Genomic DNA, 26,705 nt, shown 5'->3' with positions numbered 1-26,705 from the left:
GTGCATTTTTATGAAGAGGGAATCTATCTCTTTCTATATATACTTATATTCCAATGGGTAGAAAAATACTCGGTCCTAAGTATCAGTGGCCTGAACGGATATGCGTTCCCAGGAAGAGAAAAGCAAAGGCGAAAAGGCAGCTGAGAGTCAGCAAAGAGAGGGATGCTGAAAAGTAAAAGGGATGTGTAGATGGACAGAACCGCAGTCTGACTGTACTCTGGCCAATTTTTCGGCCATAAGTGATTAGCAAAGACATGGAAAAACCATTTCTACATGTTTGACAACAGATGGTGGAGGACCTAGAGAACTGAGAGGGGGCAAAGCTGAGCTCAACCGCATAGATGCCTTGGCTTTCTTCCTGGATACCCTTCCTGCACTGCAGAGCATGGTGATGGAAACTAAGTGAATTGTAGCCATCTGGCTGAACAGTGGAGATGGATTGGAGTTTGTGATGACTCTGGTAGGTGAAATTTTCTAGGTCTGCTACAAGTAAGACCTGGTTTGTGGAGGCAAGGAGCTCTACAAATATGCATAGAAGTCTCCTCCAGTCCTTGGCTAAACATGACACTGCATGTGCACAGAAAATGGTTCCACAAGAACGTATGGCAAAGAACTTTTACTTAGAAAGAGCATCTGCAAGAGAACAGCAAGCTCAGTAAAGAAGACCGAGATCACATAGCACTCTGGGATATTGGAGTTCTTACCAGCTAGATGAGAAAGTCCTCACGGAACACATTGTGAATTCAGTGGAGACCCCAGAACAGCCATAATTTGTAGAATTAGCATATTACTGGAATAAAGCAGCGGCAGACAAACTCTTGCACAGCTGAAAAGCAAGTGTCCAAGCATCAAATCGGGTTCCAAGTCAATGAACTGCCTGTGAGAGCAAATCTCAACTCTCTTTAGAAGTAATCAATGAAGTCAATTGGCTCTGCTATGTGGTATCTCCAGAGTGAGTCCTAAATTTAAAATTTGACTACATGTAGAAAAGCATTTCATGTGATCCATGACGAGGAAATAAACCAGGCAATACAAACGGGCTCAGAAATGACAGAAATGATTAGAATTGCATGAAAATCTGACATATCACTATGATAATTATTTCAAGTATTTAAAAACAGATGAATATGGAACAAAACAGATAAAATATCAAAAGAAAGTAACAGTATAGAATAGCCAAATCAAATTAAAGACCTGGTATAAAAAGCTATGTCTTAAATGAAAAAATTACCGGATGGCCACCTGATCAATTTAGATGTTTCCGAAGAAGAAACTAACCAAAAATCAATTCTGCAGAACCAACTACACACATACACACACACACACACACAATGTACCCATACAGACACACACGGAAAAACTCACAAGTTCACACACACACACACACACACACTAACACACCCCTCAAGAAATAGTGAAATAGAAAATCAACCAAACCTCACAGACATGTTGCAAAATAGGAAAAGATTTCCTTCATGTGGGAAGCAAGTCACAGAAAAGAGAAAGGGAGATTGGAACAGAAACAAATACCAGAATCAAGGATGGCTGAAAACTTTTCAATTATGAAGAATGTTAACAAAATCACAAAATCAGGAAACTCAATGGATCAAATAGGGATTTTGAAAAAAAGAAAAAATTTGGTATGATGCACTTTTGTACTTCATAGTTTGATGGTAAGAAGACAAAGATATAATAAGAAACTTCTTATGAGAAACCGGGGAAAAATGAGCTGTTTCTTGATAGAACAGTGATACAAATTGCTAATGCTATCTCGTCAAAAACACTGGAAGCCAGATACCGGGAATGTTATTAATATGGTAAACAGGAACAAGAAGAGATCAACCGAGAATGCTAAATCCAGCAATAAAATGCCTTGAAGATCATCCATGTTGCATAAATGTATATTGTGCACTGCCCCAAACAAAGAAACCGGAAACTGTAAGAATTTGGAATCAGCAGGCTGATGTAACAAGAGAGGTGACCCAAAGGAATTAGGTAGAAGAAGAACAGAATGAGAAGGGAACTTTCTGTAGCCCATGTAATGAAGAACCCAGCAACTGGCAAATGTAGACGAAAATGCAAAACGTTTTCTTGACCAAATTTCTATACATTTTTAAATGAGAGTTGACTATTTGAAGAAAAATTATAGCAACATGTTTAATTTTAGCATATGTAGAGGTAAGAATTTGAACATGTAGCATAAATCAGGTAGGGAATAATTGGAAGTGTACCATTGAAACTTTCTTACCTCATGCACAATGATATGTAATATTAATAAAAGGTTACTGTGTGGGTTATAGGGGATATTGCAAATCCTAGAGCAATCACCAAGTTTTGAACGCTGAGGTATATTGCATAGTAAGAATATTCCATGTTTTCAAAAGAGAGAAGCCAAGGAAGAAAGAAATTTGTCACAAGCTCTGACCCTTATACATCCCTTTGCTCATTTACCCAGCTTCCTGGAATGGAGGGTCTGGGGTTGAGACGAGGCCACAAGTCTAGAGTCTCTAGAGAGACAGTGTTGGATCCCCATGGCCCATAATACATTTCCCATTTTCTCAGGCAGCCACAGGTCATGAATGTAAGGATACTGAGAGGTTGGGGTAATGTTCTTGGGAAGCATAAGGAAGAGCGAATACTTCAAGATCAGATCCCCGCAGCCCAAACTCCTCACCTGCTTTGCCTCCTAATTCATTGTTTTCTGAATCCTCTGTAGCTGACTGACCTCTTCACATCTCATAGTGTACCCGGCCGTCTTCCTTTATGCCATGGGTCCCAATGTTCTTTCAACTCATGCCCCTTTACCTCAGTTCCAGAGTGGTTGCGGCCAGCAGAGGATAGACAGAGAGCAGGAGAGAACGTCCTGCCCAGGAACCCATTCTAGAGATATTGCATCCTACCTGGGAGAAAGTTTTCCAGGGCAGCTTGGAGAAGTCTTGCAGAAACAAACCTACTTGACCCGCATGATATGGGAATGACAGACAGTAATACTATTTGCACAATGCTTTTCCATGGGAAAGGTAGAGCCTTTTCACTAGGCTTTGAGTACATAGAGTCTGAAGGTTGACCTGGAAAGGTTGTCCTCCTGGATGCCATGTATTCTCTGAAGAACTGCAAGTTAGTTGCTACTCGCACATTAGAATATGAAGTCCTACTGAGAGAGATATGGAGAGCTAGACAGATAGCGATACTTTTCTATGTGAATAAACAATTCCACAATACACACGTCAAAATCCATACCAGTTATTCCAGAGAGACGGATTGGGCAGAAGGCAGAAGGAGAATACTCTGATCACTTTTTGGCCACATGTATGTATTATCTCAGTGTGTCTAAGAAGCATTTGCTGCTTTAGAGGTTTTTTTTTAAAATATAATAATCTATAAATTATGACAAATGTGCAGAGAGGATTAGTGTTTTAGAGCCATTTGTGCTTGTGGCAATATATGGTACTTTCAATGGGAATATTAGAAAGGCACTGGTAATGACCGTGTTGCAGCACAAAGGAGAGGATGTGGAGTGCCCCTGCATATTGTCCCACCTCTTGTGACATGTATTGTTTTGGAATTTCCAGCGGTTTGATCATGAACTACTGCAGGAATCCAGATCCTGTGGCAGCCCCTTATTGTTATACGATGGATCCCAGTGTCAGGTGGGAGTACTGCAACCTGACACAGTGCTCAGAGGCAGAAGGGACTGCCGTCGCGCCTCCGACTGTTACCCCGGTTCGAAGCCTAGAGGCTCCTTCCGAGCAAGGTAAGGAGTCTGTGGCCAGACATCTACACGCTTCGATGCTGGGATGAAAAGCCGTGGATATTCCCAGTGATGCAGCAGCCTTCAATGGTAAACGATGCTTGAGTGTTGACTGAGTTCTACCATGTAGGAGGAAGCCTCCGTGCACTCTCTGGGGGAGCCAGCGGAGTGATTTCTGGTGCAATGTGGAGCGCTGTGGCTTTAGGATGGGCACAAACCCTCCAGGGTGATCTACTTCATAACTCACCTCGTTCTAAAATGGGCTATCTCAGGGTCTTAGCCGAAATTTTTATTGTAACATGCTGTCAGGTGTGTAACTCTTTCCAAGCCAGTAAGGTTTTCCAGGGATTTCTTCAAGTATCCAGCATTCAGAGCAGTCTTCAGCATTGCAGATTCTGAGAAATGTGGCTCTGGAGCCTGTCACCCTTGAGAAACCTAACAGGGCTGCATTAATTCCATATGGCCATGGGTCTATGGAGCAGTACATGAGCTCCCAATGCTCTAAGGCTCTTCAGCCCTAGGCTTTGAAGGGAGTGATTTCTCAGTGTTCTTAAACCTCTTTCTGATGGCACTTGTACCTGTGAGGGGTCTAGAGAGAAAGAGCAGTAAACTTCTACTTTACTGCAACTCAGGATGCAGGGCATGAGAGGATTCCCTCTCTCCTCCAAAGGAATAAGTTTTGGCCGCAAACATCCCTGAGAAGCAAAGTATCATTGCTTTGAGTCAGAAATATATGACTGTTTTCTTCCCCATGGCCTGGAAGCCAAAGGCCTTGGCTTTCATGATCAACGGTGTAGGGAAACATGCAAAATTTCCATGTCTGTCCCAAACTCTGCCCCCGACAGCCAGTTACCACCTGCAGCCCACATTGCCAAAAGCAGTGCCCTTTGCATGAACATTCAGTAGAGTTTTCTAGAAAGGTGCTACCTCGTGAGCTCACTTTCCAATGAGGAATCTGATCTGTTGTGTTTCTCTGAGGTGTCAGGTGAAATATTTCCAAGAACTTACTACAGTTCTAGAATGGTAGAAATCTGTTGCTTTGGTGTTTGTTTGTTGGTTGGTTTTCTCACATCCATCTGCCTACAGATAAGGAAAAGAGCACGGTCATAATTCTCATACACTCCTTTCTGGTTGTGTCATAAATGGCTTCACATGTTTCCTGTTCCCAGAGATATGCAGCTTGATTTCTTGTGTTTTCATTTCAGCACCGACTGAGCAAAGTCCTGGGGTGCAGGAGTGCTACCACGGTAATGGACAGAGTTATCGAGGCACATACTCCACCACTGTCACAGGAAGAACCTGCCAAGCTTGGTCATCTATGACACCACACTCGCATAGTAGGACCCCAGAGTACTACCCAAATGCGTATGTCTTTGTTCTTTACCATAAGAGAAGAAAGGGCCAACTGAAATTTCTGTTATAAGAGACATGTTTCAAGCTGAATTCTCTGAACTCAACATGTGTCAGATGCACTTGGAGTAGCAAAATGTCTCAGGATGATTGCCTTGAAGCTAAGGGTCTGAGAGAAGAGATACAGTAAGCTGCCTCTCCTTCCTCCTAGTTTTATGGAGCAGAAGGAAAATCTGGAGTTGAGGACATCACATTATGAAGAATGTGAGAAAGACACATGACTAAACACTTGGATTACCCTTCCACAGCACCCACTAAGGGTCAATGAAATCTTTCCAATTGGAATTCTGTTATTTTGACTTCAATTCCTGAAGGGAAGGTTGTGTTTGCCTTTTCTCTCTGGGCTCATGAGGAAAGAATATGTGCTTATTTATGTACAGGTGAATTTATCTTTTTCTATATCTATGTATATTCCAATGGGGAGAAATCACTCAGTCCTAAGTACCAGTGGCCTGAAGGGATACAGGTTCCCAGCAAGAGAAGAGCCAAGGCAGGAAGGTAGATGAGAGTCAGCAAAGAGAGAGATGCTGAACAGTAAAAGGGACGGGTAGATGGACAGAAGCCCGGGTTTGACCACCCCACGGCCAATTTTTTGCCACAAGAGACTATGAGAGACATGGAAAAATGGTTTCTACATGTGGGACAACAGATGGTGGAGGACCTAGAGATTTGAGAGAGGGCCAATGATGAGCTCAACTCCATAGATGCCTTGACTTTCTTCCTGGATACACTTCCTGCACTGAATAGCAAGGAGATGGAGCCCAAGCAGACTGTAGCCATCTTGCTGAACGGAGGTGAGGGATTGGAGTTTGGGATGACTGTGGTAGCTAAAATTTTCTAGGTCTGCTACAAATAAGAACTGGTTTGTGGAGGAAAGGAGATCTACAAGTACCCACAGAAGTCTCCTCCAGTCGTTGGCCTGACATGACGTTGCATGTGCACAGATAATGGCTCCACAAGAAAGTGTGGCAAAGAATATTTACTGAGAAACAGCAACTACAAGAGAACAGCAAGCTCAATAAAGAAGAGAGAGATCACATAGCACTCTGCGATATTGTAGTTCCTACCAGCTAGACGAGAGAGTCCTCATGGAACACATTGCTAATTCAGTGGAGACCCCAGAACAGCCATAATTTGAAGTAGAATAAGTATATTACTAGAATAAAGGCAGCTGCAGACAACCCGTTGCACAGCTGAAAAGCAAGTGTCCAAACATCAAATCGGTTTCCAAGTCAATGAACTGCCTGTGAGAGGAAATCTCAATTTTCTTTAGAAGTAAACAGCAAAGTCAATTGCCTCAGCTATGCGGTATCCCCAGAGTGAGTCCTAAATTTAAAATTTGACTACATGTAGAAAAGCATTTCGTGTGATCCAAGACCAGGAAGTAAATCAGGCAATACCAACAGGCTCAGAAATGACAGAAGTGATTAGAATTGCATGAAAATTTGACATATCACTATGACAACTGATTTCAAATATTTTAAAAAAAGAATATGCAACAAAGCAGATATCATATCAAGAGAAATTAACAGTATAGAATAGCCAAATCAAATTAAAGAACTAGTATACAAAAATTGTGTCTTAACTGAAAAAATTATTGTATTGCCGCCTGATCAATTTAGATGTTTCAGAGGAAAAAAATAACCGGAAACAATTCTACAGAACCTACAGAATGAGCTACACACACACACCCACATTCAAAACACGCCCATACACACAAACACATGCAAAACTTCACACGTTCTCACACACACAGAAACACACACAAAGCCCACCCCTGAAGAAATAGTGAAATATACAATCAACTGAGCCTCAGAGACATGTAGGAAAATATGAAAAGATTTCCTGCATGTGGGAAGCAAGTCACGGAAAAGAGCAAGGGCATTTGGAATAGAAACAAATACCTGAATCAAGGATGGCTGATAAGTTTTCATTTATGAAGGACATTAAAAACATCACAGATTCATGAAACTCAAGGGATCCAATAGGGAATTTCAAAAAAAAAAAAAAACCTATATGATGTACTTCTGTACATCACAGTTTGAAGGTAACAAGGCCAAGATATAATAAGAAGAAACATCTCACGAGAAACTGGAGGAAAAAGAGCTGTGTCTTCCTAGAAGTACAGTGATACAAATTGCTAATGCATTCACCTCAGAAACACTGGAAGTCAGATACCAGGGAATATTATTAAAATGATAATGAGGAACAAGAAGAGATCAACCGGGAATGCTGACTCCAGCAATAAAATGCCTTGAAGATCATCCATGTTGGATAAATGCATATTGTGCACTGCCCCAAACAAAGAAACCGGAAACTGTAAGAATTCCAAACCAGCAGGCTTATGTAGCAAGAGAGATGACCCGAAGGAGTTAGGTAGAAGAAGAAGGGAACAAGAAGGGAACTTTCTGCCGCCCATGTAGTGTAGAATCGAGCAATTGGCAAATGTAGACAGATGTAAATGCAAAATATTTTCTTGATAAAAATTCCATATCTTTGTAAATGAGAGTTGACTACTTGAAACAAAATGATAGCAAGATATTTAACTTTAGCATATGTAGAGGTAACAATTTGTACATGTAGCATAAATCATGTAGTGAATAATTGGAAGTGTACCATTGTAAGTTTCTTACTTCATGCAAGATGGTATGTAATATTAATAAAAGGTTACTGTGTGTGTTCAATGGCTCTATGGCAAATCCTAGAGCAATCACAAAGTTTTGAACTTTGAGGTTTATGGTATAGTAAGAATATTCCATGCATTCGAAAGAAGGAAGCCAACGAAGAACTAGAAGTCTTTCAAGTACTCAATCTCTGAGCACATCCAGTTGCTCATTGAACCAGCTTCCTGGAATGCAGGGTGTAGGGTTGAGACTAGGCCACATGTGTAGAGTCTCTAGAGAGACAGTGTTGGATCCCCATGGCCCATAATACATTTCCCATTTTCTCAGGCAGCCACAGGTCATGAATGTGAGGATACTGAGAGGTTGGAGCAATGTTCTTGGGAGGCATAAGGAAGAGCGAATGCTTCAGGATCCCCGCAACCCAAACTCCTCACCTGCTTTGCCCCCTAATGCGCTGTTCCTCTGTAGCTGTCCGACCTCTGCAGCTCTCTTAGTCTACCCTGCTGTCTTCCTTTATGCCATGGGTCCCACTGTTCTTTCAACTCATCCCCCTTTCTCTCAATTCCGGAATCGCTGCAGTCAGCAGAGGATACAGTGAGAGCAGGAGAGAAGGTCCTGCCCAGGAACCCATTCTAGAGATGCTGCATCCTGCCTGGGAGCAAGTTTTCCAGGGCAGCTTTGAGAAGTCTTGCAGAAACAAACCTACTTGACCAACCTGCTATGGGAATGACAGACAGTAATACTATTTGCACAATGCTTTTCCATGGGAAAGGTAGAGCCTTTTCGTGAGGTTTTGAGTACACGGAGTGTGAAGGTTGACCTGGAAAGGTTATCCTCCTAGATAACCTTTTTCCTCCATGTTTTCTCTAAAGAACTACATGTTAGTTACAACTCCCACATTAGCATATGAAGTCCTACTGAGAGATATGGAGAACTAGACAGATAGAGATACATTTGTACGTGAATAAACAGTTCCACAATACGGACGTCAAAATCCATACCAGTTATTCCAGAGAGATGGATTGGGCAGAAGGCAGAGGAGAATACTCTGATCAATTTTTGGCCACGTGTGTGTGTTATCTCAGTATTTCTAAGAAGCGTTTGCTACTTTAGACCTTTTTTTTTAATTGCAATAATCTATTAAGTGTGAGAAATGTACAGAGAGGATTAGTGATTGAGAGCCATTTGTGCTTGTGGCAATCATGTGGTACTTTTAATGGGAATATTAGAAAGGCACCGGTAATGACCTTGTTGCAGCACAAAGGAGAGGGTGTGAGGTGCCCTTGCATATTGTCCCACTTCTTCTGACGTGTATCGTTTTGGAATTTCCAGTGGCTTGATCATGAACTACTGCAGGAATCCAGATCCTGTGGCAGCCCCTTATTGTTATACGATGGATCCCAGTGTCAGGTGGGAGTACTGCAACCTGACACAATGCTCAGAGGCAGAAGGGACTGCCGTGGCGCCTCCGACTGTGACTCCGCTTCCAAGCCTAGAGGCTCCTTCCGAACAAGGTAAGGAGTCTGTGGCCAGACATTTACAAATACATCTACACGCTTCGATGCTGGGATGAAAAGCCAAGGAAATTCCCACTGATGCAGCAGCCTTCAATGGTACACGGATGCTCGAGTGTTGACTGAGTTCTGCGACGTAGGAGGAAGCCTCCGTGCACTCTCTGGGGGAGCCAGCGGAGTGATTTCTGGTGCAACGAGGGTGGGCTGTGTCTTTAGGATGGGAGCAAACCTTCCAGGGTGATCGACTTCACAACCCACCTCATTGTAAAACGGGTAACTCAGTGTCTTAGCTAAAATTTTTATTGTAACATGCTGTGAGGTGTGTGACTCTTTCCAAGCTGGTAAGCTTTTGCTGGGATTTCTTCAAGTAGAAAGCATTCAGTGGAATCTTCAGCATTGCAGATTCCGAGAAATGTGGCTCCAGAGCCTGTCACCCTCAAGAAACCTAACAGGGCTGCATTAATTCCTGGATCTATGGAGTAGTACATGAGCTCCCAATGCTCTAAGGCTCTTCAACGCTAGGCTTTGAAGGGAGTGATTTCTCAGTGTTCTTAAACCTCTTTCTGATGACACTTGTACCCGTGAGGGGTCTGGAGAGAAAGAGCAGTAGACTTCTACTTTATTGCAATTCAGGATGTGGGGCACGAGAGGATTCCCTTTCTCCTCCAAAGGAACAAGCTTTTGGCCTGCACACATCCCTGAGATGCAAAGTGTCTTTGCCTTCAGTCAGATATATACGACCGTTTTCTGCCCCATGGCCTGGAAGCCAAAGGCCTTGGCTTTCATGATCAACGGTGTAGGGAAACATGCAAAATTTCCATGTCTATGCCCACCTCTGCCCCCGATAGCCAATTACGACCTGTAGCCTGCTTTGCCAAATCCAGTGCCCTTTGCAAGAACATTCAGTAGTTTCCTAGAAAGGCGCTTGCTCGTGAGCGCACTTTCCAATGAGAAGGATTCTGATCTGTTTTCTTTCTCTAAGGTGTCAGGTGAAATATTTCCAAGAACTTACTACAGTTCTAGAATGGTCGGAATCTGTTGCTTTGGTGTTTGTTTGTTGGTTGGTTTTCTCACATCCATCTGCCTACGGATAAAGAAAAGAGTACAGTCATAAATCTCATAGACTCCTTTCTGGTTGTGTCATAAATGGCTTCACATGTTTCTCTGTTCTCAGAGATACTCAGCTTGATTTCTTGTGTTTTCATTTCAGCACCGACTGAGCAAAGGCCTGGGGTGCCGGAGTGCTACCACGGTAATGGACAGAGTTATCGAGGCACATACTTCAAGACTGTCACAGGAAGAACCTGCCAAGCTTGGTCATCTATGACACCACACTCGCATAGTCGGACCCCAGAATACTATCCAAATGCGTATGTCTTTGTTCTTTACCATAAGAGAAGAAAGGGCCAACTGAAGTTTCTGTGACAAGAGACATGCTTCAAGCAGAGTTCTCCGAACTCAACTTGTGTCAGATGCAGATGGCGTAGCAAAATGTCTCAGGATGATTGCCTGGAAGCTAAGGGTCTGAGAGAAGAGAAATGTTAAGCTACCTTTCCTTCCTCCTAGTTTTATGGAGCAGAAGGGAAATCTGGAGGTGAGGAGATCACATTATGAAGAAAGTCAGAATGACAAATGACCAAACACTTAGATTACCCTTCCACAACACCCACTAAGGGTCAAAGAAGACTTTCCAATTGGAATTCTGTTATTCTGACTTCCAGTTTCTGAAGGGAAGGTTGTGTTTGCCTCTTCTTTTTTTTTTTTTATTCTCCTTTAAGTTTTAGGGTACATGTGCACAATGTGCAGGTTTGTTATATATGTATACTTTTGTCATATTGGTGTGCTGCATCCATTAACTCGTCATTTAACATTAGGTATATCTCCTAATGCTATCCCTCCGCCCTCCCACCACCCCACAACAGGCCCTGGTGTGTGATGATCCCCTTCCTGTGTCCATGTGTTTTCATTGTTCAATTCCCACCTATGAGTGAGAGCATGCTGTGTTTGGTTTTTCATGGTTGTGATAGTTTGCTGCGAATGATGGTTCTAGCTTCATCCATGTCCCTACAAAAGACATGAACTCATTCTTTTCTATGGCAGCATAGTATTCCATGGTGTATATGTGCCACATTTTCTTAATCCAGTCTATCATTGTTGGACATTTGGGTTGGTTTCAAGTCTTTGCTATTGTGAATGGTGCTGCAATAAACATACATGTGCATGTGTCTTTATTGCAGCATGATTTATAATCCTTTGGGTATATACCCGGTAATGGGATGGCTGGGTCAAATGGTATTTCTAGTTCTAGATCCTTGAGGAATCGCCACACTGACTTCCACAATGGTTGAACTAGTTTGCAGTCCCACCAACAGTGTAAAAGTGTTCCTATTTCTAAACATCCTCTCCAGCACCTGGTGTTTTCTGACTTTTTAATGATCGCCATTCTAACTGGTGTGAGATGGTATCTCATTGTGGGTTTGATTTGCACTTCTCTGATGGCCAGTGATGATGAGCATTTTTTCATGTGTCTGTTGGCTGCATAAATGTCTTCTTTTGAGAAGTGTCTGTTCATATCCTTTGCCCATTTGTTGATGGGGTTGTTTGTTTTTTTCTTGTAAATTTGTTTGAGTTCATTGTAGATTCTGGATATTAGCCCTTTGTCAGACAAGTAGATTGCAAAAATTTTCTCCCATTCTGTAGGTTGCCCATTCACTCTGATGGTAGTTTCTTTTGCTGTGCAGAAGCTCTTTAGTTTAATTAGATCCCATTGGTCAATTTTGGCTTTTGTTGCCATTGCTTTTGGTGTTTTAGACATGAAGTCCTTGCCCATGCCTATGTCCTGAATGGTATTGCCTAGGTTTTCTTCTAGGGTTTTTATGGTTTTAGGTCTAACATTTAAGTCTTTAATCTGTCTTGAATTATTTTTTGTATAAAGTGTAAGGAAGGGATCCAGTTTCAGCTTTCTACATATGGCTAGGCAGTTTTCCCAGCACCATGTATTAAATGGGGAATGCTTTCCCAATTTCTTGTTTTTGTCAGGTTTGTAAAAGATAAGGTAGTTGTGATCAACAAAATTGATAGACCGCTAGCAAGACTAATAAAGAAGAAAAGAGAGAAGAATCAAATAGAAGCAATAAAAAATTATAAAGGGTATATCACCACCAATCCCACAGAAATACAAACTACCATCAGATACTATACTATAAATACTATAAACACCTCTATGCAAATAAACTAGAAAATCTAGAAGAAATGGATAAATTCCTCAACACATACACCCTCCCAAGACTAAACCAGGAAGAAGTTGAATCTGTGAATAGACCAATAACAGGCTCTGTAATTGAGGCAATAACTAATAGCTTACCAACCAAAAAAAGTCCGGGACCAGATGGATTGACAGCCGAATTCTACCAGAGGTACAAAGAGGAGCTGGTACCATTCCTTCTGAAACTATTCCAACCAATACAAAAAGAGGGAATCCTAACTCATTTTATGGGGCCAGCATCATCCTGATACCAAAGCCTGGCAGAGACACAACAACAAAAAAAGAGAATTTTAGACCAATATCCCTGATGAACATTGAAGCAAGAATCCTCAATAAAATATTGGCAAACCGAATCCAGCAGCACATCAAAAAGCTTATCCACCATGATCAAGTGGGCTTCATCCCTGAGATGCAAGGCTGGTTCAACATATGCAAATCAATAAATGTAATCCAGCATATAAACAGAACCAATGATAAAAACCTCATGATTATCTCAATAGATGCAGAAAAGGCCTTTGAAAAAATTCGACAACCCTTCATGCTAAAAACTCTCAATCAATTAGGTATTGATGGGACGTATCTCAAAATAATAAGAGATATCTATGACAAACCCACAGCCGATATCACACTGAATGGGCAAAAACTGGAAGCATTCCCTTTGAAAACTGGCACAAGACAGGGATACCCTCTCTCAGCACTCCTATTCAACATAGTGTGGAAGTTCTGGCCAGGGCAATCAGGCAGGAGAAGGAAATAAAGGGTATTCACTTAGGAAAAGAGGAAGTCAAATTGTCCCTATTTGCAGATGACATGATTGTATATCTAGAAAACCCCATTGTCTCAGCCCAAAATCTCCTTAAGCTGATAAGCAACTTCAGCAAAATCTCAGGATACAAAATCAATGTGTAAAAATCACAAGTATTCTTATACACCAATAACAGACAAACAGAGAGCCAAATCATGAGTGAATTCCCATTCACAATTGCTTCAAAGAGAATAAAATACCTAGGAATCCAACTTACAAGGGATGGGAAGGACCTCTTCAAGGAGAACTACAAACCACTGCTCAATGAAATAAAAGAGGATACAAAGAAATGGAACAACATTCCACGCTCATGGGTAGGAAGAATCAATATCTTGAAAATGGCCACACTGCCCAAGGTAATTTATAGATTCAATGCCATCCCCATCAAGCTACCAATGACTTTCTTCACAGAATTGGAAAAAACTACTTTAAAGATCGTATGGAACCAAAAAAGAGCCCACATTGCCAAGTCAATCCTAAGCCAAAAGAACAAAGCTGGAGGCATCGTGCTACCTGACTTCAAACTATACTACAAGGCTACAGTAACCAGAACAGCATGGTACTCTGTTTGCCTTTTCTTTCTGGGCTCATGAGGAAAGAATATGTGCTTATTTATGGACAGGTGAATTTATCTCTTTATATATCTACGTATATTCCAATGGGGAGAAAAACACTTGGTTGTAAGTACAAGTGGCCTGAAGGGATACAGGTTCCCAGCAAGAGAAGAGCCAAGGCAGGAAGGCAGATGAGAGTCAGCACAGAGAGCAATGCTGAAAAGTAAAAGGGACGGGTAGATGGACAGAAGCCCTGGTCTGACCACCCCATGACCAACTTTTTGGCCACAAGCAACTACCAAAGACATGGAAAAATGGTTTCTACATGTGGGACAACAGATGGTAGAGGACCTAGAGAATTGAGAGAGGGGCAATGATGAGCTCAACTCCATAGATGCCTTGACTTTCTTCCTGGATACACTTCCTGCACTGAATAGCAAGGAGATGGAGCCCAAGCAGACTGTAGCCGTCTTGCTGAATGGAGGAGACGGATAGGAATTTGGGATGACTGTGGTAGCTAAAATGTTCTAGGTCTGCTACAAATAAGAACTGGTTTCTGGAGAAAAGGAGCTATTTCCTTATACCCATAGAAGTCTCCTCCAGTCGTTGGCCTCACATGACACTGCATGTGCACAGAAAATGATTCCGCAAGAACGTATGACAAAGAACATTTACTGAGAAACAGCAACTACAACAGAAAAGCAAGCTCAAGAAAGAAGACAGAGATCACATAGCACTCTGGGATACTGGAGTTCTTACCAGCTAGACAAGAGAGTTCTCACGGAACAGATTGCCAATTCAGTGGAGACCCCAGAACAGCCATAATTTAAAAGTACAATTAGTATATTACTAGAATAAAGTCAGCTGCAGACAACCCCTTGCACAGCTGAAAAGCAAGTGTCCAAGCATCAAATCGGTTTCCAAGTCAATGAACTGCCTGTGAGAGGAAATCTCAACTTTCTTTAGAAGTAAACAACAAAGTCAATTGCCTCAGCTATGTGGTATCCGCAGAGTGAGTCCTAAATTTAAAATTTGACTACATGTAGAAAAGCATTTCGTGTGATCCATGACCAGGAAATAAATCAGGCAATACCAACAGGCTCAGAAATGAGAGAAATGATTAGAATTGCATGAAAATTTGACATACCAGTATGATGACTGATTTCAAATATTTCAAAAAAAGAATATGCAACAAAGCAGATATCATATCAACAGAAATTAACAGTATAGAATAGTCAAATCAAATTAAAGACCTAGTATAAAAAAAGTATGTCTTAAATGAAAACATTACTGTATGGCTGCCTGATCAACTTAGACGTTTCAGAGGAAAAAATTAACCAAAAAACAATTCTACAGAACCTACAGAACGAGCTACACACACATACCCACATTCAAAACACACCTGTACTCACACACACACACGCAAAAACTCACAAGTTCTAACACACACACAAACACAAGCACACCTGTTAAGAAATAGTGAAATATAAAATTAACCGAGCCTCACAGAAATGTAGGAAAATATGAAAAGATTTCCTGCATGTGGGAAGCAAGTCACAGAAAAGAGCAAGGGAGTTTGGAATAGAAACAAATACCAGAATCAAGAATGGCTGATAACTTTTCAGTTATGAAGAACATTAATAAAAATCACAGATTCGCGAAACTCAAGGGATCAAATAGGGAATTTCAAAAAAAAAAAACCAACCTATACGATGTACTTTTGTACACCACCGTTCAAAGATAACAAGGCAAAGATACAATAAGAAGAAACATGTCCTGAGAAACTGGAGGAAAAAGAGCTGTGTCTTCCCAGAAGCACAGGGATACAATTTGCTAATGCGTTCACCTCAGAAACACTAGAAGCCGGGTACCAGGGAATATTATTAAAATGATAATAAGGAACAAGAAGAGATCAACCAGGAATGCTGAATCCAGCAATAAAATGCCTTGAAGATCATTCATGTTGGATAAATGCATATTGTGCACTGCCCCAAACAAGGAAACTGGAAACTGTAAGAATTCGAAATCAGCAGGCTTATGTAACAAGAGAGGTGAACCAAAGGAATTAGGTAGAACAATAGAACAAGAAGGGAACTTTCAGCAGCCCATGTAATGAAGAATCCAGCAATTGGCAAATGTAGATAGATGTAAATGCAAAATATTTTCTTGATCAAATTTCTACATCTTTGTAAATGAGAGTTCACTACTTGAAGCAAAATGATAGCAAGATATTAACTTCAGCATATGTAGAGGCAACAATTTGAATCTGTAGCATAAATCATGCGGGGAGTAATTGAAAGTGTACCATTGTAAGTTTCTTACCTCATGCACGATGGTGTGTCATATTAATAAAAGGTTACTGTGTGCGTTCAAAGGGATATTGCAAATCCTAGAGCAATCACAAAGTTTTGAACTCTGAGATTTATGGTATAATAAGAATAGTCCATGCATTCAAAAGACGGAAGCCAAGGAAGAACTAGAACTCTTTCAGGAGCTCAGGCTCTTATACATCCAGTTGCTCATTGAACCAGCTTCCTGGAATGGAGGGTCTGGGGTTGGGACTAGGCTACAAGTCTAGAGTCTCTAGAGAGACAGTGTTGGAACCCCATGGCCCGTAATACATTTCCCATTTTCTCAGGCAGCCACAGGTCGTGAAAGTGAGGATACTGAGAGGTTGGAGCAACGTTCTTGGGAGGCATAAGAAAGAGAGAATGTTTCAAGATCGCCGCAGCCCAAACTCCTCACCTGCTTTGCTCCCTAATGCATTTTTTTCTGCTCCTCCGTAGCTGTCTAACCTCTTCAGATCTCTTAGTCCACCCTGCCGTCTTCCTTTATGCCATGGGTCCCACTGTTCTTTCAACTCATCCCCCTTTCCCTCAGTCCCGGAGCAGCTGCGGCCAGCAGAGGGTAGACTGAGAGCAGGAGAGAAGATCCTGCCCAGGAACCCATTTTAGAGATGCTGCATCCTGCCTGGGAGCAAGTTTTCCAGGGCAGCTTTGAGAAGTCTTGCAGAAACAAACTTACTTGACCAACCTGATATAGGAATGACAAACAATAATACTATTTGCACAATGCTGTGCCATGGGAAATGTAGAGCCTTTTAACTACATTTTGAGTACATAGAGTGTGAAGGTTGACCTGGAAAGGTTATGCTCCTGGATACCATGTTTTTTTCTGAAGAACTACATGTTAGTTACAACTCCCACATTAGAATATGAAGTCCTACCGAGAGAGATACGGAGAACTAGAGAGATAGATATACTTTTGTATGTGAATAAACAATTCCATAATACAGACGACAAAATCCATACCAGTTATTCCAGAGAGACGGATTGGGCAGAAGGCAGAAGGAGAATACTCTGATCGTTTTTTGGCCATGTGTATGTATCATCTCAGTGTTTCTAAGAACCGTTTGCTACTTTAGAATTCATTTTTTAAAAAAAATAGTAATTATTAAGTATGAGAAATGTGCAGACAGAGGGTTAGTGATTGAGAGCCATTTTTGCTGGTGGCAATCATATGGTACTTTTAATGGGAATATTAGAAAGGCACCGGTAATGACCTTGTTGCAGCACAAAGGAGAGGGTGTGGGGTGCCCCTGCATATTGTCCCACCTCTTGTGACGTGTATCGTTTTGGAATTTCCAGTGGCTTGATCATGAACTACTGCAGGAATCCAGATCCTGTGGCAGCCCCTTATTGTTATACGAGGGATCCCAGTGTCAGGTGGGAGTACTGCAACCTGACACAATGCTCAGACGCAGAAGAGACTGCCGTCGCGCCTCCGACTGTTACCCCGGTTCGAAGCCTAGAGGCTCCTTCCGAGCAAGGTAAGGAGTCTGTGGCCAGACATCTACACGCTTCGATGCTGGGATGAAAAGCCGTGGAAATTCCCAGTGATGCAGCCGCCTTCAATGGTAAACGGATGCTCCAGTGTTGACTGAGTTCTGCCATGTTGGGGGAAGCCTCCATGCACTCTCTGGGGGAGCCAGCGGAGTGATTTCTGGTGCAACGTGGTTGGGCTTTGTCTTTAGAATTGGCACAAACCTTCCATGGTGATCGGCTTCACAACTCACCTCGTTCTAAAATGGGCTATCTCAGTGTCTCAGCCAAGATTTTTATTGTAACATGCTGTCAGGTGTGTGATTCTTTCTGTCCCAGTAAGCTTTTCTGAGGATTTCTTCAAGTAGCCAACATTCAGTGCAATCTTCAGCATTGCAGATTCCGAAAAATGTGGATCTGGAGCCTGTCACCCACGAGAAACCTAACAGGGCTGCATTAATTCCATATGGCCCTGGGTCTATGGAGCATTATATGAGCTCCCAATGCTCTAAGGCTCTTCAGCCCTAGGCTTTGAAGGGGGTGATTTCTCAGTGTTCTTAAACCTCTTTCTGATGGCACTTGTATCTGTGAGGGGTCTAGAGAGAAAGAGTAGTAGACTTCTACTTTACTGCAATTCAGGATGCAGGGCATGAGAGGATTCCCTCTTTCCTCCAAAGGAATAAGCTTTTGGCCTGCAAACATCCCTGAGAAGCACAGTGTGTTTGCCTTCAGTCAGATATATAGGATCGTTTTCTGCCCCATGGCCCGGAAGCCAAAGACCTTGGCTTTCATGATCAACGATCTAGGGAAACAGGCAAAATTTACATGTCTTTCCCCTCCTCTGCCACCAACAGCGAATTACCTCCTGCATCCTGCATTGCCAAATGCAGTGCCCTTTGCATGAAGATTCAGTAGAGTTTCCTAGAAAGGTGCTACCTCGTGAGCTCACTTTCCAGTGAGAAGGAGTCTGTTCTGTTCTGTTTTTCTAAGGTGTTCAGGTGTAATATTTCCTAGAACTTAGTACAGTTCTAGATTGGTAGGAATGTGTGGCTTTGGTGTATGTTTTTTGGTTGGTTTTCTCACATCCATCTGCCTATGGATAAGGAAAAGAGAACGTTCGTAATTCTCATAGACTCCTTTCTGGTTGTGACACAGATGGCTTCACATGTTTCTCTATTCTCAGAGATACTCAGTTTATTTCTTGTGTTTTCATTTCAGCACCGACTGAGCAAAGGCCTGGGGTGCAGGAGTGCTACCACGGTAATGGACAGAGTTATTGAGGCACATACTCCACCACTGTCACAGGAAGAACCTGCCAAGCTTGGTCATCTATGACACCACACTCACATAGTCGGACTCCAGAATACTACCCAAATGCGTATGTCTTTGTTCTTTACCATAAGAGAAGAAAGGGCCAACTGAAGTTTCTGTGACAAGAGACATGCTTCAAGCAGAGTTCTCTGAACTCAACTTGTGTCAGATGCAGATGGCGTAGCGAAATGTCTCAGGATGATTGCCTTGGAGCTAAGGGTCTCAGAGAGGAGAATTGTTAAGCTCCCTCACCTTCCTCCTGGTTTTATGGAGCAGAAGGGAAATGAGGAGGCAAAGAGATCACCTTATGAAGAAAGTCAGAATGACGAACGACCAAACACTTAGATTACCCTTCCACAACACCCACTAAGCGTCAATGAAGACTTTCCAGTTGCAATTCCGTTATTCTGACTTCCAATCCCTGAAGGGAAGATTGTGTTTGCCTTTTCTGTCTGGGCTCATGAGTAAAGTGTATGTGCTTACTTATGGACAGGTGAATTGATCTGTTTCTATTTCTACCTATATTCTAATAGGGAGAAAATCTCTTGGTCCTAAGTACCAGTGGCCTGAAAGGATACAGGTTCCCAGCAAGAGAAGAGCCAAGGAAGGAAGGCAGATGAGAATCAGCACAGAGAGGGATGCTGAAAAGTAAAAGGGATGGGTAGATGGATAGAAGCCCTGGTCTGACCACCCCATGGCCAATCATTTGGCCATAATCAACAACCAAAGACATGGAAAAATGATTTCTACATGTGGGAGAACAGATGGTAGAGGACCTAGAGAATTGAGAGAGGGCCAATGATGAGCTCAACTCCATAGATGCCTTGGCTTTCTTCCTGGATACACTTCCTGCACTGAATAGCAAGGAGATGGAGCCCAAGCAGCCTGTAGCCATCTAGCTGAGCAGAGGAGAGGGATTGGAGTTTAGGATGACTCTGGTATTTTCTAGGTCCGCTGCAAATAGGAACTGGTTTGTGGAGGAAAGGAGCTCTACAAATACCCATAGAAGTCTCCTCCAGTAGTTGGCCTCACATGACACTGCATGTGCACAGGAAATGGTTACACAGAAAGTGTGGCAAAGAACATTTACTGAGAAACAGCAACTACAAGAGAACAGCAAGCTCAATAAAGAAGATAGAGATCACATAGCACTCTGTGATACAGGAGTTCTTACCAGCTAGATGAGAGAGTCCTCATGGAACACACTGCCAATTCAGTGGAGACCCCAGAACAGCCATAATTTCAAAGTACAGTTAGTATACGACTAGAATAAAGGCAGCTGCAGACAACCCCTTGCACAGCTGAAAAGCAAGTGTCCAAGCATCAAATCGGTTTCCAATCAATGAACTGCCTGTGAGAGGAAATTTCAACTCTCTTTAGAAGTAAACAACAAAGTCAATTGCCTCAGCTATGCGGTATCCTCAGAGTGAGTCCTAAATTAAAAATTTGACTACGTGTAGAAAAGAATTTCATGTGATCCATGACCAGGAAATAAATCAGGCAATACAAACAGGCTCAGAAATGACAGCGATGATTAGAATTGCATGAATATTTGACATATCACTATGATAACTGATTTCAGATATTTAAAAAAATGCAACAAAGCAGATATTATATCAAGACAAATTAATAGTATAGAATAGCCAAATCAAATTAAAGAACCCGTATACAAAAAGTATGTCTTAAATGAAGAAATTACTGTATGGCCGCCTAAAAAATTTAGACGTTTCTGAAAAAAAAAATTAACCAAAAACAATTCTGCAGAACCTACAGAATGAGCTACACACACACACATTCAAAACACACCCATACACACACACATGCAAAAACTCACAAGTTCTAACACACACACAAACACAGACACACATGCACATCCCTAAAGAAATAGTGAAATATAAAATTAACCGACCCTTACAGACATGCACGAAAATATGAGAAGATTTCCTGCATGTGGGAAGCAAGTCACAGTAAAGAGCAAGGGAGTTTGCAGTAGAAACAAATACCGGAATCAAGGATGGCTGATAACTTTTCAATTATGAAGAACATTAAAAAAATCACAGATTCATGAAACTCAAGGGATCAAATAGGAAATTTCAAAAAAAAAAAAACTACTTGATGCACTTCTCTACATCACAGCTCAAAGGTAACAAGGCAAGGATATAAGAAGAAGAAACATCTCACAAGAAACTGGAGGAAAAAGAGCTGTGTCTTCCCAGAAGTACAGTGATACAAATTGCTAATGCGTTCACCTCAGAAACACTGGAAGCCAGAAACCAGGGAATATTATTAAAATGATAATGAGGAACAAGAAGAGATCAACCGAGAATGCTGAATCCAGCAATAAAATGCCTTGAAGATCATCCATGTTGGATAAATGCATATTGTGCACTGCCCAAAACAAAGAAACTGGGAAGTGTAAGACTTTGGAATCAGCAGGCTTATGTAGCAAGAGAGGTGACCCGAAAGAATTAGGTAGAAGAAGAATAGAAGAATTGCATGAAAATTTGATATATGACTGTGATAACTATTTCAAATATTTTTAAAAAATGAATATGTAGTAAAACAGATAAAATATCGAAAGAAAGTAACAGTATTGACTAGCCAAATCAAATTAAAGACTTAGTGTAAAAAGCTATGTCTTAAAAGAAAAAATTACTGGATGGCCTCCTGATCAATTTAGACATTTCTGAATAAGAAACTAACCAAAAATCAATTCTACAGAACCAACTACACACGTATATACACATAAAACACACCCATACACACCCACGCAAAAACTCACAAGTTCACACACACACACACAAACACACCTCTCGAGAAATAGTGAAATAGAAAACCAACAGAATCTCACAGACATGTTGCAAAATAGGAAAAGATTTCCTGCATATGGGAAGCAAGTCACAGAAAAGAGAAAGGGAGATTGGAAACAGAAACAAATACCGGAATCAAGGATGGCCGAAAACTTTTCATTTATCAAGAATATTAACAAAATCGAAAAAACACGAAATTCAATGCCTCAAATAGGCGTTTCGAAAAAAAGAAAAAATCTGGTATGATGCACTTTTGTACTTCACAGTATAACGTTAAGAAGACAAAGATATAATAACAAGAAACTTCTTATGAGAAACTGGGGAAAAACGAGCTGTTTCTTGCTAGAAGAACAGTGATACAAATTGCTAATGCATTCTCGTCAAAAACACTGAAAGCCAGATACCGGGAATGTTATTAATGTGGTAAACAGGAACAAGAAGAGATCAACCAAGAATGCTAAATCCAGCAATAAAATGCCTTGAAGATCATCCATGCTGCATAAATGTATGTTGTGCACTGCCCCAAACAAAGAAACCAGAAACTGTAAGAATTTGGAATCAGCAGGCTGATGTAACAAGAGAGGTGACCCAAAGGAATCAGGTAGAAGAAGAATAGTATAAGAAAGGAACTTTCTGCAGCCCATGTAATGAAGAACCCAGCAATTGGCAAATGTAGATGTAAATGCAAAATATTTTCTTGACCATATATCTATATATTTTTAAATGAGCTTTGACTACTGGAAACAAAATGATAGCAATATATTTAATTTTAGCATATGTAGAGGTAAGAATTTGAACATATAGCCTAAATCATGTGGGGAATAATTGGAAGTGTACCATTGTAAGTTTCTTACCTCATGCACAATGGTATCTAATATTAATAAAATGTTACTGTGTGGGTTCAAAGGGACATTGCAAATCCTAGAGCAATCACAAAGTTTTGAACTCTGAGGTATATTGCATAGTAAGAATATTCCATGTATTCAAAAGAAAGAAGCCAAGGAAGAGAGAAATTTGTCACGAGTTTGGGCACTTAGTACATCCTGTAGCTCATTGAACCAGCTTCCTGGAATGGAGGGTCTGGGATTGAGACTAGGGCACAAGTCTAGAGTCTCTAGAGAGACAGTGTTTCATCCCCATGGCCCGTAATACATTTCCCATTTTCTCAGGCAGCCACAGGTCATGAATGTGAGGATACTGAGAGGTTGGAGCAACGTTCTCGGGAGGCATAAGGAAGAACAAATGCTTCAAGATCCCCGCAGCCCAAACTCCTACCTGCTTTGCCCCCTAATGCACTGTTCCTCCGTAGCTGTCCGACCTCTTCAGATCTCTTAGTCTACCCTGCCATCTTCCTTTATGCCATGGGTCCCACTGTTCTTTCAACTCATCCCCCTTTCCCTCAGTCCCGGAGTAGCTGCGGCCAGCAGAGGGTAGACTGAGAGCAGGAGAGAAGGTCCTGCCCAGGAACCCATTCTAGAGATGCTGCATTCTACCTGGGAGCAAGTTTTCCAGGGCAGCTTTGAGAAGTCTTGCAGAAACAAACCTATTTGACCCACATGATATGGGAATGACAGAAAGTAGTGCAATTTGCACAGTGCTTTTCCATGGGAAAAGTAGAGCCTTTTCACGAGGTTTTGAGTACATAGAGTGTGAAGGTTGACCTGGAAAGGTTATCCTCCTGGATACCATGTTTTTTCTGAAGAACTACCTGTTAGTTGCAACTTGCACATTAGAATATGAAGTCCTACCGAGAGAGATACAGAGAACTAGACAGATACAGATACTTTTGTATGTGAATAAACGATTCCACAATACACACATCAAAATCCATACCAGTTATTCCAGAGAGATGGATTGGGCAGAAGGCAGAAGGAGAATACTCTGATCATTTTTTGCCCACGTGTATGTATTATCTTAGTGTTTCTAAGAAGCGTTTGCTACTTTAGATTTTTTTTTATAATAATAATCTTTTAAGTATGAGAAATGTGCAGACAGGATTAGTGATTGAGAGCAATTTGTGCTTGTGGCAATCATATGGTACTTTTATGGGAATATTAGAAAGGCACCCATAATGACCTTGTTGCAGCACAAAGGAGAGGGTGTGGGGTGCCCCTGCATATTGTCCCACCTCTTGTGACGTGTATCGTTTTGGAATTTCCAGTGGCTTGATAATGAACTACTGCAGGAATCCAGATCCTGTGGCAGCCCCTTATTGTTATACAACGGATCCCAGTGTCAGGTGGGAGTACTGCAACCTGACACAATGCTCAGACGCAGAAAGGACTGCCGTCGCGCCTCCAACTATTACCCCGGTTCCAAGCCTAGAGGCTCCTTCTGAACAAGGTAAGGAGCCTGTGGCCAGAAATCTACACGTTTCGATGCTGGGATGAAAAGCCATGGAAATTCCCAGTGATGCAGCCGCCTTCAATGGTAAACGGATGCTCGAATGTTGACTGAGTTCTGTCATGTAGGAGGAAGCCTCCGTGCACTCTCTGGGGGAGCCAGCGGATTGATTTCTGGTGCAACGTTGGGTGGGCTGTGTCTTTAGAATTGGCACAAACCCTCCAGGGTGATCGACTTCACAACTCACCTCGTTGTAAAATGGGCTATCTCAGTGTCTTAGCCAAAATTTTTATTGTAACATACTGTCAGATGTGTGACTCTTTCCAATCCAGTAAGCTTTTCCTGGGACTTCTTAAATTAGCCAGCATTCAGTGCAATCTTCAGCATTGCAGATTCAGAGAAATGTGGCTCTGGAGCCTGTCACCCTCGAGAAACAGGGCTAACAGGGTTGCATTAATTCCAAATCACCCTGGTTCTATGGAGCAGTACATGAACTCCCAATGATCTATGTTTCAGGCCTTCCTCAGTCATAGGTAGGCTCTGCAGCCCTAGGTTTTTAAGTGAGTGACTGCCCCGTGTTCTGGTGGCAGTTGTACCTGTGAGCGGTCTGGATAGAAAGAGTCGGAGACTTCTGTATTATTGCAACTCAGGATGTGGGTCATGAGAAGATTTCATCTCTCCTGCAAGGGAGTAAGCTGTTCGCCTCCACCCATCCCTGATAACTGAAGTGTCTGTCTCTGCAGTCCTAGAAGAAGGACTGTTGTCTGTCCCATGGCCCAGAAGCTGAAGACCTTGCCTTTTGTCATGAAACGTTCATTGTTTTCATGTCTGTCCGTTTCTCTGCCCCTAACACCCAATCACCATGTATGGCCTGTACCCCCAAATGCATCGTGCTTTGCTGTTTGCTGCCCCATGGTCCTCATGAACATTCAGTAGAAATTCCCATAAATGTGCTTGCACGTGAGCGCAGTTTCCATTGAGAAGCCCTCTCATCTGTCCTTTTTTTCTAAGCTTTTATGTGAAATATTTCTAAGAACTTACTACAGTTCTAAAATGTCAGGAATTTGTTTCTTTGGTGTTTTTGTTTGTTTGCTGGTTGGTTGCTTTTCTCAAGTCCATCTGCCTACAAATAAAGAAACGAGAACGTTAATTGTCATATTCTCCTGAGGTCATAATTCTCAGAGACTTTTTTCTGGTTTGTGCCATAAGTGGCTTCACATGTTTGTCTCTTCTTGGAAACACTCAGCTTGGTTTCTTTTCTTTTCATTTCAGCACCAACTGAGCAAAGGCCTGGGGTGCAGGAGTGCTACCACGGTAATGGACACAGTTATCGAGGCACATACTTCATTACTGTCACAGGAAGAACCTGCCAAGCTTGGTCATCTATGACACCACACTCGCATAGTCGGACCCCAGCATACTACCCAAATGCGTATGTCTTTTTTCTTTACCATAAGTGAAGGAAGGGTCAGTGGAAATTTCTGTTAGAAGAGTCATGCTTCAAGCTGAGTGTTCAGGACTCAAGTTGTCTCAGATGAACAGTGCATAGCAAAATGTCTCAGGAACATTGTCTTTGAGCAAAGAGTCTAAGAGAAGACAAATGTTAATCTGGCTCTCCTTCCTCCTAGTTTAATGGAGCAGAAAGGTATCTGGAGCCAAGGATATCACATTAAGAAACAAGTCAAGATGACAAATGATGAAACTCTTAGAGTACCCTTCCACAACACCCACTAAGGTTCAATGCAGCCTTTTCTCCTTGGAATTCTATTAAACTAACCTCCAATTCCTGAAGTGAAGGTTCTGTTGGGGTTTTCTGTTTTGGCTTACAAGGAAAGCATATATGTATATCTATGGAGAGGCAAATCTATCTCTTTCTATATCTACATCTATTCCAATATGTAGAAACACAGTCGGTTCTGACCACCAGTGGTCTGAAGGGATACTGGTTGTTAGAGAATAAAAATGGCAGGAAGGCAGATGAGAGTCAGCAAAGAGAGAGATCCTGTAAAGTAAAAGGGTGGATAGATGGACAGAAGCCCAGGTCTGACCAGCCCATGGCCAGTCTTTCAGCCATAAGTGACTACCAAAGACATGGAAAAATGGTTTCTACATGTTAGACAACAGACAGTAGTGGACCAAAAGAATAGTGACAGGGAGAACAATGAGATCAACTCCATAGATGCCTTGGCTTTCTTCCTGGAGGCCCTTCTTGCACTGAAGAGCAAGGTGATGGAGCCCAGATGGACTGTAGCTATCTTCCTGAATGCAGGAGAGAGATTGGAATTTGGGACTACTGTGGTAGCTAGGATTTTATAGGCCTGCTGAGAATGAGAACAGATTTGTGGATGAAAGGAGCTCCAGGGGCACGCATAGTAGTCTCCTCGAATCTTTGGCTAAACATGACGTTGCATGTGCACAGAAAAAGGTTCCACAAGAAAGTAGAGAAAAGAATATATCCTGAGGAATAGCAACTGCAATTGAACAGTGAGCTCAATAA

General features: G+C 41.8%; 1 protein-coding gene across 1 annotated transcript in view; it reads left to right on the top strand.

The window, feature by feature from the left end:
- LPA (lipoprotein(a)) overlaps positions 1–26,705 on the top strand; it is a 277,581-nt gene that overhangs the window by 83,687 nt on the left and 167,189 nt on the right. Inside the window, 8 exon segments of the mRNA XM_063707988.1 lie at positions 3,573–3,754; positions 4,957–5,116; positions 9,118–9,299; positions 10,510–10,669; positions 17,571–17,752; positions 18,963–19,122; positions 24,027–24,208; positions 25,481–25,640. Coding sequence (XP_063564058.1) covers positions 3,573–3,754; positions 4,957–5,116; positions 9,118–9,299; positions 10,510–10,669; positions 17,571–17,752; positions 18,963–19,122; positions 24,027–24,208; positions 25,481–25,640 — 1,368 coding nt within the window.

The sequence above is a fragment of the Gorilla gorilla genome, chromosome 5 (assembly GCF_029281585.2).
Source record: "Gorilla gorilla gorilla isolate KB3781 chromosome 5, NHGRI_mGorGor1-v2.1_pri, whole genome shotgun sequence".
Lineage (NCBI taxonomy): Eukaryota > Metazoa > Chordata > Mammalia > Primates > Hominidae > Gorilla > Gorilla gorilla.
This window is presented reverse-complemented; position numbering and strand designations above follow the sequence as displayed.